The sequence below is a fragment of the Rhincodon typus genome, chromosome 16 (assembly GCF_021869965.1).
Source record: "Rhincodon typus isolate 14 chromosome 16, sRhiTyp1.1, whole genome shotgun sequence".
In the NCBI taxonomy this organism is placed as follows: Eukaryota; Metazoa; Chordata; class Chondrichthyes; order Orectolobiformes; family Rhincodontidae; genus Rhincodon; species Rhincodon typus.
The window spans coordinates 41,512,072-41,527,038 of record NC_063347.1 but is presented as its reverse complement, the minus strand read 5'-3'; the positions used below and the strand labels follow the sequence as shown (position 1 = coordinate 41,527,038).

At 40.3% G+C, this 14,967-nt stretch overlaps 1 protein-coding gene across 1 annotated transcript; it reads left to right on the top strand.

Annotated features, from left to right (window-relative positions):
- The first annotated feature begins 7,038 nt into the window (after window positions 1–7,038).
- LOC125485142 (forkhead box protein E3-like) lies at window positions 7,039–9,115 on the top strand. Its single transcript, XM_048606570.1, has one exon. It carries the CDS (start codon window positions 7,714–7,716, stop codon window positions 8,560–8,562), a length of 849 nt encoding a protein of 282 aa, XP_048462527.1. The 5' UTR covers window positions 7,039–7,713; the 3' UTR covers window positions 8,563–9,115.
- The last annotated feature ends 5,852 nt before the right edge of the window (window positions 9,116–14,967 follow it).

Genomic DNA, 14,967 nt, shown 5'->3' with positions numbered 1-14,967 from the left:
CTTGTGAACAGTCTCCCCCAAATAACTTTTGAAAGTTCCTGCCTCCTCCGATCAAAATTGCCCTTGTCCTAATTTAGAACTTTAACTTGTGGACCAGACTTATCTTTTTGAATAACTATTTTAAAACTAATATAATTATGGTCACCGGTCCCAAAGTGCTCCCTTGCTAACACCTCAGTCACTTGCCCTGCCTTATTTCTAAGGGGAGGTTGAGTTTTGCCTCTTCTGTAGTAGGGCCATCTACACATTGATTGAGAAAGTGCTCTTGAACACATTTAACAAATTCTTCCCCATCCAAGCCCTTAACACTACAGCAGTCCCAGTCAATGTTTGGAAAGTTAAAATCTCCTACTATTACAACCTTAATATCCTTACACATGTTTGAGAATGCTCCATATATTTGCTCCTCAATTTCCTGCTGACTAATGGGCACCCTTATTTCTCAGATCCAATTCTATAGCTTCACTGAACGATCCTACAGGAATATCCACTACTGCCTTGATGTTTTTCCTAATCAAAGATGCCACTCCCCCTCCTGTTTCTCCCCTTCTCTCCTCTCTATAGTATCTGTACCCCAGAATATTGAGCTGCCAGTCCTATCCTCCCTCAGCCATGTTTCTGCAATAGCTATGATATGCCAGTTCCATGCCTTGCGTTCATCTGCTTTACCTGTCAGGCCTCTTGCATTGAAATAAATTCAGTTTAATTCTTCAGTCTTCCCTCATTCCCTGCTGTGCTCGTGCCTGGCTGGTCTATTTAACTTTCTGTCTTTAACTTCTCCACTAGCTTCAACATTCTCTTTTGTCTCACTACTGTTTTGGGTCTCACACCCCTGCCAGACTAAGCTCTTCTGAGTAGTTCTGTCAAATCTGCCTACCAGGATATTGGTCCCCTCCAGTAAAGGTGCAACCTATCTCTCTTGTATGGTCACCTCTGTCCCAGAAGAGATCCCAAAGATTCAAAAATCTGAATCCCTGCCCCCTGCACCAGCTCCTCAGCCACACATTCATCTGCCCTATCCTCCTATTCCTATTCACACTACCATGTGGCACTGGGAGTAATCCAGAGATTAATACCCTTGAGGTCCTGCTTTTTAAACCTCCTGCCTAACTCCCTGTATTCACTCTGCCGGACCTCATCTCTTTGTACTCCTTGGTACTAATGACATAGATAGATAATGACCTCTGGCTACTCACACTCCCCTTTGAGAATTTGCTGCAACCATTCTGAATTGTCCTTGCCCTGGCACCAGGGAGGCTATGCACCATCCTGGTGTCTCACTTGTAGCTGCAGAAATGCCTGCCGGTGTCCTAAATTAACTTAAGAAATGCATGTCAGAAATTGTCAGTGCCCATACTTAACTAGTCCAAAGGTAATCTATAATTTAGTCTGAACCAAGATGCTGCCCCTTTCAAGTTTTAGAATGATATGAGCTGCATCATAATCTTAAATAGTCATTTATTTGCATCTGCAAACAATAAATTACATTTATATAGCACTGTTAGCATAAATACCCAAAGGTACTTTTTTATAGGATTGTAATTAGATAAAGGTTGGTGTTAACTCTTGAACGTTTGAAAGGTATGTAAAACATTGAGATGGGCCTTGAGAAGAAGGATGAAGTAGGGGCTTTTGAAAGGATGGCACAATCATGCATGACCTTGGGATAGAGAGAAGTTCTTTAATGAAACAGGTTACTGCAAGAACCCTTCAGGCCTCAATATTTTGGAGTTGGGTTTAACGCTTGCAACAACATTTGAGTTGGGTAGTACCATAGAAATAATAGAAACCCTACAGTGTGGAAACAGGCCCTTCAGCCCAACAAACCCACGTTGATTCTCAGATCATCCTACCCAGCCCCATCCCCCTATAATCCACCTGATCTATGCATCCTTGAACACTTCAGGCAATTTAGCATAGCCAATCCACATAGCCTGCACATCTTTGGACTGTGGGAGGAAAATTATGCAGACACGGGGAGAACGTGCAAACTCCACACAGGCAGTCACCCGAGGGTAGAATCAAACCCAGGTCCCTGAGGCTGTGAGGTAGTGGTGCTAAACACCGAGCCACCATGCCGCCCCTACCCACTGGAGAACTTTTCTATGACTTTTCCTGCATCTTTCTGAAAATTCTTGTTTTCTGCAGTTATTTCCCCCAAGTACCTCCAAAGACTGAAGCTAAACTTTACTGTTGACTCATTTGCTGTAGGCTGGAGTTTGTATGCTAAACTGCATTTTGATGCTGTAGTTTAAGTTGCAGTTCCTACGTTGCCAATTTTGAGCAACTGTGATGGATACCCAGATCATTGCTGTTCTATTTTATTTTTCTAAGAAAGACTTCTGCATTGATGTCACTGTATGTATCCTGTTGACATTTGTTATATTTTTATGTTTCCTGTCCAACAGCCTCATCTGTACATCAGCTGTCACATTTTATAGGAATTATCTTTAAACATTAATCCAGTGTGAATGCTGGTAATGACCGTCGTATTGGATTTTGAATTTGCAAAGCAATTTTTGTAAGGAGAATTACGTCTCCAACATCTATCAAACCTTCTGCCTGTATAAAATTCTGGAATTAAGGTTGTGGCTAATGTTTAAATTTCATTCGAGTACACACACAAATCCAGTTCTGTGTGAGAGAATGCAGTAGGGTTTTCACTGTTGAGTGATAGTATCTGCTGATTTGTACTGATTTTAGCATTAAAATCTTGTGATTATATCATTTATAACTGGAATATTGTTTTTTTTAAACTTTTAGTCTGGGTGAATTTTGTTCTATTTACCTATTCTTGGTAAATGTAATAATCATTTGTTCAACTGCTTTGCTTCATCAGCTTGGTCCTATTGTTTTATCTCCCTGTTCCTTCACTCAGAGCTTTGAACTCTCCAGATCACAAATTTTAGCGCTTTTCTAGTTAAGATTCCAGTTTCAGCAGCTCTGTTATTGGCATTGTGTTAAACTTGCAGTGATTGATTAACGTTGAATGCTTCAAAATCCCATTTGAACTGAGTAGTATTATTCTGCTAGCTATCACCAACTGCTATCATTTTGGTTTTTAAAAAATCAAATTTCTGTTTTAATAAGAATCTCATAGGGACTTCTTTATCTTTACTTTCCACATGCTGGACTATGGTATTCAACCATGCTGAGTTAATGCTTTCTGTTATAATACTGCAATTTCATAGACTTCACTCCATGGTTTCAGTCCTTGGGTACGTGCAATATCAATGAGAAAACCGCAAATGTTAAAATCTGTGGCTCCATAAATTTGCACAAAGTTCAAGTTGTATACTTTTTTAAATTCACTTGCTGAATGTGGGCTTTGCTAGTCAGGAAAGCATTTACTGCCCATCTCTTTAATAACCATGAGAATGTGGAGATGATGGGTTACTTATGCCAATGCAAAACAGGGTTGAATTTACATCACTGTTGTGATTTATTTATCAATGTGAGTACAATGCTAAAAACAGTCCTTTCCAAACCAAAGAGAACAAACTAGCAAATGAAACCAGACATCGAAGGTAGACCTTGTTTATTGTTCAGGAACTGGATTTCCATGGCTTAGAGCTCCAGGTTGAATACTTGAAAATAATCAATGAGCATCCTTTAAGACAAAAAAAAACTGCAATGGATGCTGCAAATCTGAAATAGACTAAGACATACGAGCAGAAGTCAGCCATTCAGCTGATTGAGTCTGCTCTGCCATTCAGTGAGATCGTGGCTGATCTGATGATCAACTCCACTTTCCTGCCTTGTCTCTATAGCCCTTGATTCCGTTATTGATTAAAAATCTATCTTAGCCTTGAATGACCCAATCTCGACAGCCTTCTGAGGTCAAGAATTTCACAAGTTCACTATCCTCTGAGAGAAGAACTTCCTCTTCATTTCTGTCTAAGATAGGTAAACTGTTATTGGACATTTATACCGTATGGTTCGAGATTCCCCCACAACAGGAAACGATGTTTCCCCATCTACCCTGTCAAGTTCTCAAAGAATCTTGTATGTTTCAATGAGTTCACCTCTCATTCTTCTAAATTCCCATGCTAAGAAACCCAACCTACTCATTTTTTCTTCATCTTGATATCAGTCTAGCGAACCTTGTCTGGATTGCCTCCAATACCAAGATATATTTCCTTATATAAGGGGCCCAAAATTGTTACAGGATTCCAACTGTGGTCTGACTTGTGCCTTGTATAGTTTTAGCAAAACATCCCTACTTTAATACTCCATTCCCTTTCAAAATAAAGGCCAACAGTCCATTTATCACCCGCTGAACTTGGATGCTAGCTTTTTGTGATTCATGGACAAGGACTCCCTCTGTTCTGTAGCCTTCTGCAGTTTTTCTGTGGTTAAATAATATTAAGCTCCTCTTCTCTTCCGGCCAAAGTGCATAACCTCACATTTTTCCAAACTGTTCTCCATCGTATTAAAAAGAAATATACCTTTCCAGTGTTTGTGGTGAGACAAACATAAGAACATAAGAGCTAGGAGCAGGAGTAGGCCGTCTGGCCCTTCGAGCCTGCTCCGCCATTCAATAAGATCATGGCTGATCTTTTCGTGGACTCAGATCCACTTACCCGCGTTCTCACCGTATCCCTTAATTCCTTTATTGTTCAAAAAAAATCTACCTTATCTTTAAAAACGTTTACTGAAGTAGCGTCAACTACTCCACTGGGCAAGGAATTCCATAGATTAACAACCCTCTGGGTGAAGAAGTTCCTTCTCAATTCAGTCCTAAATCTGCTCCCTCTAATCTTGAGGCTATGCCCTCTTGTCCTAGCTTCACCTGCCAGTGGAAACATCCTCTCCACTTCCATTTTATCTATTCCCTTCATAATTTTATATGTTTCTATAAGATCCCCCCTCAATCTTCTGAATTCCAATGAATATAATCCCAATCTATTCAGTCTCTCCTCATAAGCCAACCCCCTCAACTCCGGAATCAACCTAGTGAACCTCCTTTGCACCCCCTCCAGTGCCAGTACATCCTTTCTCAAGTAAACAGTTAACATTTGAGGTGGATGACCTTTCATCAAAATGATCTGTTTACATTTTACCTATTTATTTAATTGTTGTCTGCTGTATATGACGTTATTGATTCCACAAATGCAATGGTACTTCAGGTATGTGGGTTCTAATGGACATCACATTAACAAGACTGTAGGGATCAGTTTGATCATTGTATTTTACATAACCACAGATGTTTTCAACTTTTGTTGTGGAGTCTTTCTTGAGAATGAAGTTTATATAGTTTACAGTGCAACTAACTGAAGGTTTAACATATTACATTTGTCTCTTTCTGTGCTATAAATGCATTCAACACAACAAATCCATGCATGTGTTTACGCTCAACATGACCCTCTCATCCTTCATCCACCATCATCAACACATCCAATTTCTTTTTCCCTAATGTTCATCCTTTTAAATGTATCAATGTACCAATCTAACTACACTTTATGATAGTAAGTTACACATTCTCGTCAAGCTCTGGCTAAAGGAGTTAAAGATAGGGCACTGAACCTGAAACAGTAACTCTGCTTTCTCTACACAGATGCTGCCAGACCTGTTGTGATTTTCCAGCAATTTCAGTTGTTGTTTCTGATGGCCAACATCTGCTGTTCTTCGGGTTTTTTTGTTTTCCTTAGAAAAGCAAGGCTGAAGGTTGAATTAATTGAGGTGTATAAAAAATTGGAAGGCTTGGTTAGAGTGGGCAGGGAAGATCTGTTTTCCCCTAGCAGTGAGGTCAATTACCAGAAGCACAGATTTATCATGAGTGGTAGAAGGATTAGAAGGGAAATGAGAAGAAAAAAATGTTCAAATAGAGGGTGGTGGGTGTCTGGAACTTCTGTCCTGTTTTGATGGTTGAGGTGGAAGCCCTCCACTCATTCAAAGGAAATCGGGATCTACACCTGAAACTGCAAGGCTACAGATCAAGCGTTAGAATGTGGGATTAGAATGGACAGCTGGTGTATTCAGCTAAAACAGACAGAATGAGCTGAATTTCTTCTTTCTGTGCTGTCATCTTTCCATGATTAAATGCCATGAATACCATGTTAGTTTCCTTGACAAATGTTGTGGTGAAATAATTTAATGTTAATTGACATAACTATAATAATATGGCTTGATAGATGAACGTTTATTAAATAATCATTTTGGAATGAAATAATAGTGGAACGAGAGCTGGAACTATAACCAAACTAGGTTTTTTTTCAATGATATGCAATTCAAAGGAACTTTGTGTAGGTATAGGAGACCATATTATTTTACTGAAAGGTGTCAATAATTAATTTGAATTGGTTGGTCTCTGGCATCACAAATACACCCCACTTATTTCCTAATGATGCAAAAATGGGCTATTTAATTAATTAATTGAGTCTGGCTTAGAAAGGATATTTGAAGGTGACCTTTCTGGTTTTGTAGCTATGTAACCACTTATTTTAAAAGCTGAAGACACAAGTATTGTTTGAAGAATTAAGAGTTATCTTAACAGCAAGGCTGTTCTTCCTAATGTCTTGACCAATATTTATTCGTCAAATAATTCACCTGAACAAATTCTCTGGGGTTGTGTTTCCTATGTTGCAATAGACACACTCCAAAATTGGCTGTAAAGCACTTTTGGGACGACCTAAACTTATGAAAGGCGCTATATAAATGCAAACTATTAATTTACCGATGTTGCGCATCATACCCTACCATTGATCCCCACCCTTACTAAGCACACTCCGCTACAGGGAAATCTGAGCACTTTGGACTGCAATTTCTGTGAGCTGTAATGTGAAGGGTTATGTTGATAGTTTGGTTAAAGGGGGTGTGTAATTAATTGCTTGCTCGGTTGGGGGGTTGCCAGATCTAATTTTGTACGAATTTTGTTTTCATTTGTTTTCAGCTGTTTCTACCGTTTCAGTTGAGTCAGAAGCAGTACATGTTATAGAAACAATTGTTAAAATGCTGGTCTAAGCTGTTGAATTTACTCGTAATAATGGGTTTGTCGTGGAGTGCCGTACATTTGGTGTTCCGTATACCTCAATAAGTAACGTCATCATGTTGGGAATACATTAGATTGGCCCCTTATTTTACTTCCTCATTACGTGGGACACATGGGTGGTTTCACAACTAATTAGAACCTATTTAACATGGCTGTAGAATCCAACGGGACCTATCCAAAATTAACGATTGTTCTCTACCATAGAACAACTTTTCGTATTTGGCTTATGCGTGTTACTACAATTTGCCTTATGACCCCACAAAGTGCCCAAAATCTCAAACAACTACAACTGGCTCAATCGGCGCACTGTAGATATTTGGTGCTATGTACACAGGGAGTGGAGCAAGTTTAAACTGTAACTAACCCTAGTACATTCTGAACCATCTGCAGAGCCTTAATGGTGTTATTGACAGCAAGTAAACGCTAAACATTGCCCTTTACCTGTTTGACAACCACTGATGTTAGAAGGATCTGGGGCGCGGGCACAGAGAGAGATAAATGAAAGGTTAAATTTAGAAGGACGAGATGCTGATTGGACTTGCGATTGTCTGTACCTGTTATGGACTAACTGGGCGGTTCCTGAGTGATCTCTAGTGCTCCTAAGGGCTACGTTCTCACACGCCTTCTTGCAGCAATCTAAACTCAAGGCAAACTCCAACACACTCTGGAGGTGACAAGTGACGAACTTGGAAACGGGCGTTAAGCAGCAGTGAGCGGGCAGGATGACATCTGTGAGTGTGAGCAGCAAGTCATCATTCTTCAGACCGTTTGCAGATGCAGCCCCTGGGCAGCAGGACAGAGCCAGTCAAGAGGGACACATGGCTGGGAGCTGTTCTTCGGCGCACTACATGGCCCAGCCTGAAGTGACCGAGAAGAAAGGCAATCCGAGCTGGGAAAGTGAGCCGGAGGACGGAGGCTACCTGCATCCAACTGAGAACTTCACACATGAAGAGCTGAAGGCAAAGCCAGGCCAGGAGCAGAAACCAGCCATGTCTTACATCGCTCTGATAGCCAACGCGATTCTAACTTCCCCCAACAAGAAACTCAACCTGGGCTCCATTTATAAATACATCGAAGACACCTTCCCCTATTACAAAGGTCGTGGCCAAGGCTGGAGGAACAGTGTTCGTCACAATCTCTCTCTCAATGAGTGTTTCATTAAAGCAGGGAGATGTGAGGATGGCAAAGGCAATTACTGGAGTATACATCCCTCCAACCTCGATGATTTCTCCAAAGGAGATTTCAGACAGCGCCGGAGGTGCCGCAGGAGGGGGCGTGCAAAGGAGCTGGAAAGTAAGTTAGCTGTGACTTACCCGAGCTGTCCGTTCCCAGTGGAGCCCCTCGCCCTGAACTCGCTGTACTCGCCGTACACCGAGCAGGAGCGCAGGGCGTACCGGCTGGATGAGGTCCTATACAGGCAGTACATCAGCAACCCCTTTTGGAGGTGGTACCACAACTGCAGGAACCCTGCAGGCCCTGGCTGCGATGCTGGCCTGAACACAGGGGCTCAGTGGCAAGGTTTGGGGGAGAATGGACCCCCTCCAAATTTCTTCAAAACTGTCAACAATTGACTTATAGAGAAAGCCTAGACTTCCCTGGAATGTTCAGACCATTACCACAGCCCAGAGGCAGCATTAGTAGCTCTGTAACTAACTCCAGTATGTCTCGATGTGTGTAAATGTGAGAGTGAAGTTCTACGCCGTATTGTAACTGCTCACTCGATGCTGGGAATAAGTAAGGACAACACTCTCCCATACCAACACCTAGGATTTCCCTGGCGCTTGTAGTCACATCAACATAGAAACAGTTCAACCTAAGGCACCGAGCTCCAGATTATACAAGGAACTCCCTGACAAGCTGTAGATTCAGCTATTCCAAACGCTTGTTTTTTAATGAATTTGGTAAAATGAACTGTTGGTTTTACATCCAGAAGTATCCAGAAGAACTGTTGTCCTCCTCTTCATGTCCAAACGGACGAGCCCCTCGATTGTTACTGAATGATTCCGTAGCTCCGCTCTGTAACCTATTGATTTGATTGTTACTGGGGAATTGATGTGTTGTTGCTTTTGTGGTTAAAAGTCCTTTATTGTGTAAGAAAAAAAATATGTATACAACGAAATAAAAACGGTCGGACCTAATGATTTTGTTTCAATTCACATCGTTGTTATTACAATATCTAATAGATTATAAAAACACTTATTTTGGATTATATACCATTAATTAACTAAAATCCTGTCAGTACAGTGCCTGAAGATAGAACTACCCCTGTAATTGATTAAATTAGTGATTGTTTCCAGTCCGCAGCCGTATTCAGACGGGATGATCGATGTGACTACAAAGCACATCTCAGTTAATACACTGTTCTTGCCTTTAGTGAGACTGCAGGTAACTGAAAAATGAAGTATCACCAGGCAATGCCGATCACATTCTCACTCCCATATCTAAAGTTCTTGTGAACCTAGAAGGAACGATTGCCGGAGATTGGAAAAATCATAAACCTACAAAACAAAAATCTCGAGAAACAAATGACCAAAAAAAATCTTCGATATTCGTGATGACCCTCAACAGACTGGGGTTACTACAGAGAACACGCACGTTGATACTTTAGTTTAACTGGTAACCTCTGATTCTACCCCCATTGTCCTCGTCATGTAAGTAAGTGGATAATGTTGTTGATGTCAGCATTGTGAATGGCAAACTAAACTGAACTACTTGCAGTGCTGTACATACATCTAACACACAATTGGAAGCCTGCTTTTCTTACAGTTAAGTTTTATGGTATAATCCCAATTTTTACATTGCCTCTCTGTATAGGTTAGGACTCCAGAATCAATCCACATCCCGTTGCATTTTACAACGAAACTATTTTTCCTACGATTTTCCGCTTTAAGGCGGAGATGCGAGGTGACATTTATATGAAAAGTTGCCAGTTGTTGGGTCTCGAGATTTAAAAAAAAAACTTGCCTATAAATTCACTGCCAATCCTTGCAGCGTTTATAACCTATTTTTTTATTTCTTTATGAGGCCCTCCAAATATCTTCAAGCGTTTCCTCTCGGCCAGAAAGCAAGGACGTTCCTCAAAATGAGTCATTTCGCTCAGTTAACGATAGCACAGTGCTCCCCTCTGACCAAGGACACCCGTCAACATTGGGGCCAGCTGACCTCGACCAATTCAGGTTATTCATCAGGAGTTTCTTTCATACTAAAATATTGCAAACCTAGAATTTAATACCCACACACAAAAAAAAACTCTCTAAGAAACTGGTTGACCGTAAACATTTCGATATAGAAGTGAACAGAAATAAAACAAACGATTAATTTACGTTTAAAATTTTGTTTCAATGTTCTAACGTTAAACATTGCCAAATACATGTCTTAGTTTTGTTAGAATGAAACACTATTATTGACAAGCGCTTAGAATAGAAGTCTGGGAGTCTAATGTACTTTAATGAGAAACATATCATTATGGCAACCATCATGTGTGATCTCCAATAAATATAGTTCTGCCGGTCTCCATCAGCGAGTCCGGGGTCAGCTTTCCATCTTTCCAAGTCTAACAAGGTCGTGTTGGGGCGATCGTCCTTCAGATACAGCCTCCCGTCCCAGTCAATCATTCACTTTATTGTTTCCTGCCTGAAGCCAGCGGTTTGTGTAATTTTCAGCAAAAGAGGGAAAACAAAGCATTAACTCTCATCACCTGAAGTTCCATCTCGTGTCTAATGATGGAGGCGCTGTGATAAAACGGTAGCTAGCAGGAAACGGAGCTGCTGCTAACAGAGCTCAGGTCCTTGGCAATGCTTGTTATCAGCGGTGGCATTACTGCTTGGGAACAATCAGTGTAACTGCAATAATCATCAGATGAACGCATCACTAACAACACCAAACTATCAGTTGCTGTCCGTCGCATTAGTCTCTTTTTCCTTCATTTGTTTCCACTATTTTGAAACAGATACTGGCTGCCAATCGATTACCCCAAAGTTTCTAAACTTTTAAAAGTTCAGAGCACTCGCCGGAGACGTTCCGTTGATGAAATATTCTATTGTTTAAAGGCGATCACACAGGGATACTGCCAGTGTATTTTCTACTTCAGGCAAAGGAAAACGACTGTCCGTGCTTTGGAGATGTGTCGGTGATGGGTATCTTCCGCCTGAAATGTTATATACGTGGGCTGTTCATAATAAAGGAGATCTTCATGGCATCTATCTCTGCTACAAACTATTCGTTCACTGGCCAAGTTCCCAACGGGTATTCAAATATATTTTCTCTTGCTGTAAGTTACCTTCTGCAGATTACATGACTGTGCCAGTGTTAGAGACTACAAGAAGATGAGAAGGTGGTCTCTTTCCTTTTTCTCTTCTCCCGTTCCTCCTCTGACCATGACAAAGGTTTTGATTTTTTTTTATATAAAGGGTACTGCCTTGCCAATTCAATATATACTTGCCTGTGTGCAGTCTCTTTTTTAAGAAATAAGCCAGGTAATCCTGAATTCTACAAGCAAGGAGTTAATTTTATTCCTAAAATCCACTCAAGGTAAAAATATTAAGTAATGTTGAAAATGTACAAATCCAGCCTACTTTCCACTAATGCGCTCAAACACACAAAGCATGTGGAAAAACAACCTAACTTTGCAGAGTATCAAATGCTTAAATTGGCTAAGTCAAGGCAATGCAAATAAAGAAGTGATGTCAAATAAAGATTGTGTCTGGATAGGTCAGTTTTCACAAAAGCAGTTACTTTGCAGGCAATCGCTGCTGGGTCTCCTCCTAAATCACAGTTACTGGGTTGAAATCTTCTTGGGGGGGAAGCTTCATGCCATGGGTACTGGGGTCAGGCAAAATGTTGTCCCCCTTTTCAGCCCTTTAGGAGGCAACAGCACTCAGGTAATCTCCTCCATTAACCTTTCCCCTGGTCTTTTGAACTGAGCCCCCTCTGGGACCAATTGGCAGGGCTCAGTGAGACCACTGACACTGGGTTTACCTGAGATCCACAGCATGATGAGATGATAGAAGCTACCAGCCATCCAATTGTCTGGAAGGTGTCTAAGACAGGGCTTCCTCCTAAAATGGATTAGAAGTCTTGCCTTGAAGAAATTAACAGTTCCCAATGTGAAGTAGATAAGAGTTAATTGTTCGTATCACGGGCTGGTTTCCCCTGAATTTTAAGCTAACAGGGTGTGGACCACATTGACCTGTAGGATCCAAACCTATGTTTCTCTCTTCACTGATGCTGCCTGGCCTATTGAGTACTTTGATGCACTTTTTGCGTTTATTTCAGTAAGGTACAACCAATGTGAAAATAAGCCAATGAACCCAGAATAGCTAAAACCTCCAGTATTTACAACCCAGCCATTCAAAAATATTACCAATGCCTGTATGTAGTTCTACCTGGAAGATCATTCCAGAAGTTGCTATCTGTTGTGCAAAGAAATTCCCTTGAAACTGATCGAACTATATTTGTCTTTAGCTTACGCAACTGATCGTTAAACATGTTTTAAGTCACATAATTTTGAACAATTATGTCAAATTTACCCTTTTACTCATTTTTAGGTTATTGCCTGTTTTATATATTTCAAGGAGTTTTAGTTCTCTAACCTCAACATCCTCTCTAAGGTGTGAAGTGGGAAGTGAAAGCTTGTTTAAAAATTAAAAAGGATGGCAGCTGTTGTCAAACAAATTTGGCAAGGCATGTAATTGGATTGTGACAATGTAGACAACAAATTGTATTATAGGACTACGTTTAGACCATGGCTCACGTCGTGTAGGCCTTATTAAGGGGAGTTTGGTAACCACCATGCTGGTAACCACCATGCTTTATTTTTGCTTGTTTGAAAGTTTATTATTGCTTACGACTTTACATCTGATTGTACTGGTACGGCTCACAGCCACTCACACATTTGCACCAGACACCCCCTCAGTCACTTCCGTTGGGATGCTCAACCTTTCCCTCTCTGCTGAGCGCAATGGAACAGAAGAGGCCAGGGTTACAGACAAATCCAGTCATATCTTTCTGAACACTCACCAATGAACACTGCAGATTTGAGATGACAGAGTCAGTAATGTCAGGGCCCTTCCTCTGGACAGTCTGGATCAATGATTCATATTGTATCTTCGTTCTTAAGCAGGGACATGTAGAACAGGTATTGCCCATGGTGGAGGGAGACAGGGAGGCTGCAGCGCTAGAAACATCAGAATGAGGGAAATGCTGCCCGTGGCTTGTGAAAACATAGTGTTTTGACAGGAGGACAACCCAATTGGACTCCAATCTGCTGCAACTGTGACACTATTTTCCAGATATAACCCTCAACTGAGTCCACCCCACCTTCCCAGCAGTTCCAACCCCTGCCCCACATATACCTGACCCAAGCATCGAATTGAGTGCAGCTCAAATCTGTAGGCATCGCTGCCACTCACACAGAGCAGGCAGTGAGCACAGGCCCACAATCCATTGCCATCCACATCACAGTCCAATAGCATTTGGGGATTTAGCTTAACTGAGATTTGTAATGATTCCTCATATACCAATTATTTAGAGACCATCATAAAACCTGAAAATTTTGTTTAATTCTACAATCTATTAACTATTACAGGAAATGTATTAATTTTTCATAACAATCTTTTTTTATAGCCAGCTATCACCAGTTGGTGGTCCATAAAAGTTGATATAAACATAAGGAAAAGGAGCAGGAATACACTGTATGTTTCCTTGAGCTTGCTCTGTCAACCAAAAGCTCAGCTCCACTTTTCTGCCCATTCACCCATTCTTCCATTTCCATACTACACTTGCATGCTAACTTTTGTGTTCCTTGAAAGAGTACAACTAAGTCTCGGAATGTCAACATTTACAAGTTTCATGCCTTTTAAAAAATATTCTCCTTTTCTATTGTTATGACCAAAGGAAATACCTCATTTCCCCACTTTATGCTTCAGCTACCATCTTATTACCCATTCTCTCAACCTGTCTATCTCTTTTTACAATATCTTTGTGCCCTCCTCAAGGCTTACATTTCCACTTACCATTGTATCATCAATAGGCATAGATACACATTACTCTTAATCTCTTTATCTACAATTGTAACATAGCTGCAAATAACTGAAGACTCAGTTCTGATGCTTGTCTCACTATACTAGTTATAAACTGCCATGTTGAAAATGCTCTATTTATCCTGTTTTGTTGCTTTCTTTCTGTTAACCGATCATCTATCTATGCTAATCTAATATCCCTAACTATCTTCATCGTTTGGAAATCCAACTATACTTCAACTAGTCAATCCCCTTTATCCATTGTACCAGTTACATACTCAAGAAATACAAATGCATTTATTGTGGACAATTTTCCATTCATAAAACCATGTGAATCTGTTTAATGGTAGTAAGTGCATTGTTAAGACTTCCTTAATAATAGTTTCCAGCACTTTGCTGATGACTGATGTCAAGTTAACTGGCCCACTGTTCCCAGCTTTCTCTTTCAATGCTTTATTGAATAGAGGTATTACATTTTCAATCTTCTGCTATGCTGAAACTATACCAGAAGCTAGGGGTTTCTATCTCTGTAGTTACTTCTTTTGGAACTGTAAGATATCAGTTATTACGTATTGGGAATTTGTCAGCTTTTAATCCAAGATGTTTCTCCACAACTTTTTACTTTAAGCCTCTTAGTTATCCTCTATATCTTGAAGATCAACATAAAATATTTGTTTAGTGTCATGGTCATTTCCTTGTTCTACATAATAAGTTCACCTATCTCTACCTCTAAGGGCAAACATTTTGTTCTTTTACATATTTATAAAAGCTCGTACAAATTATATTTTATATTCATGGCTAACTTACTTTCATGTGCCGTTTATTTTGTTTGTGAACTTTTTCATTGCCTTTGCTGGAATTCTTCAAAATTTTTTAAATTTACAATTATTCTTCATAAAGTAATGAGCTTCTTTTTAAAATCTAATACCATTCTGAAAGTCCTTAGTGAACTATCAA

Coding starts and splice junctions, on each gene's coding strand:
- LOC125485142 (XM_048606570.1), top strand. CDS start 7,714: ATGACATCTGTGAGTGTGAGCAGCAAGTCATCATTCTTCAGACCGTTT.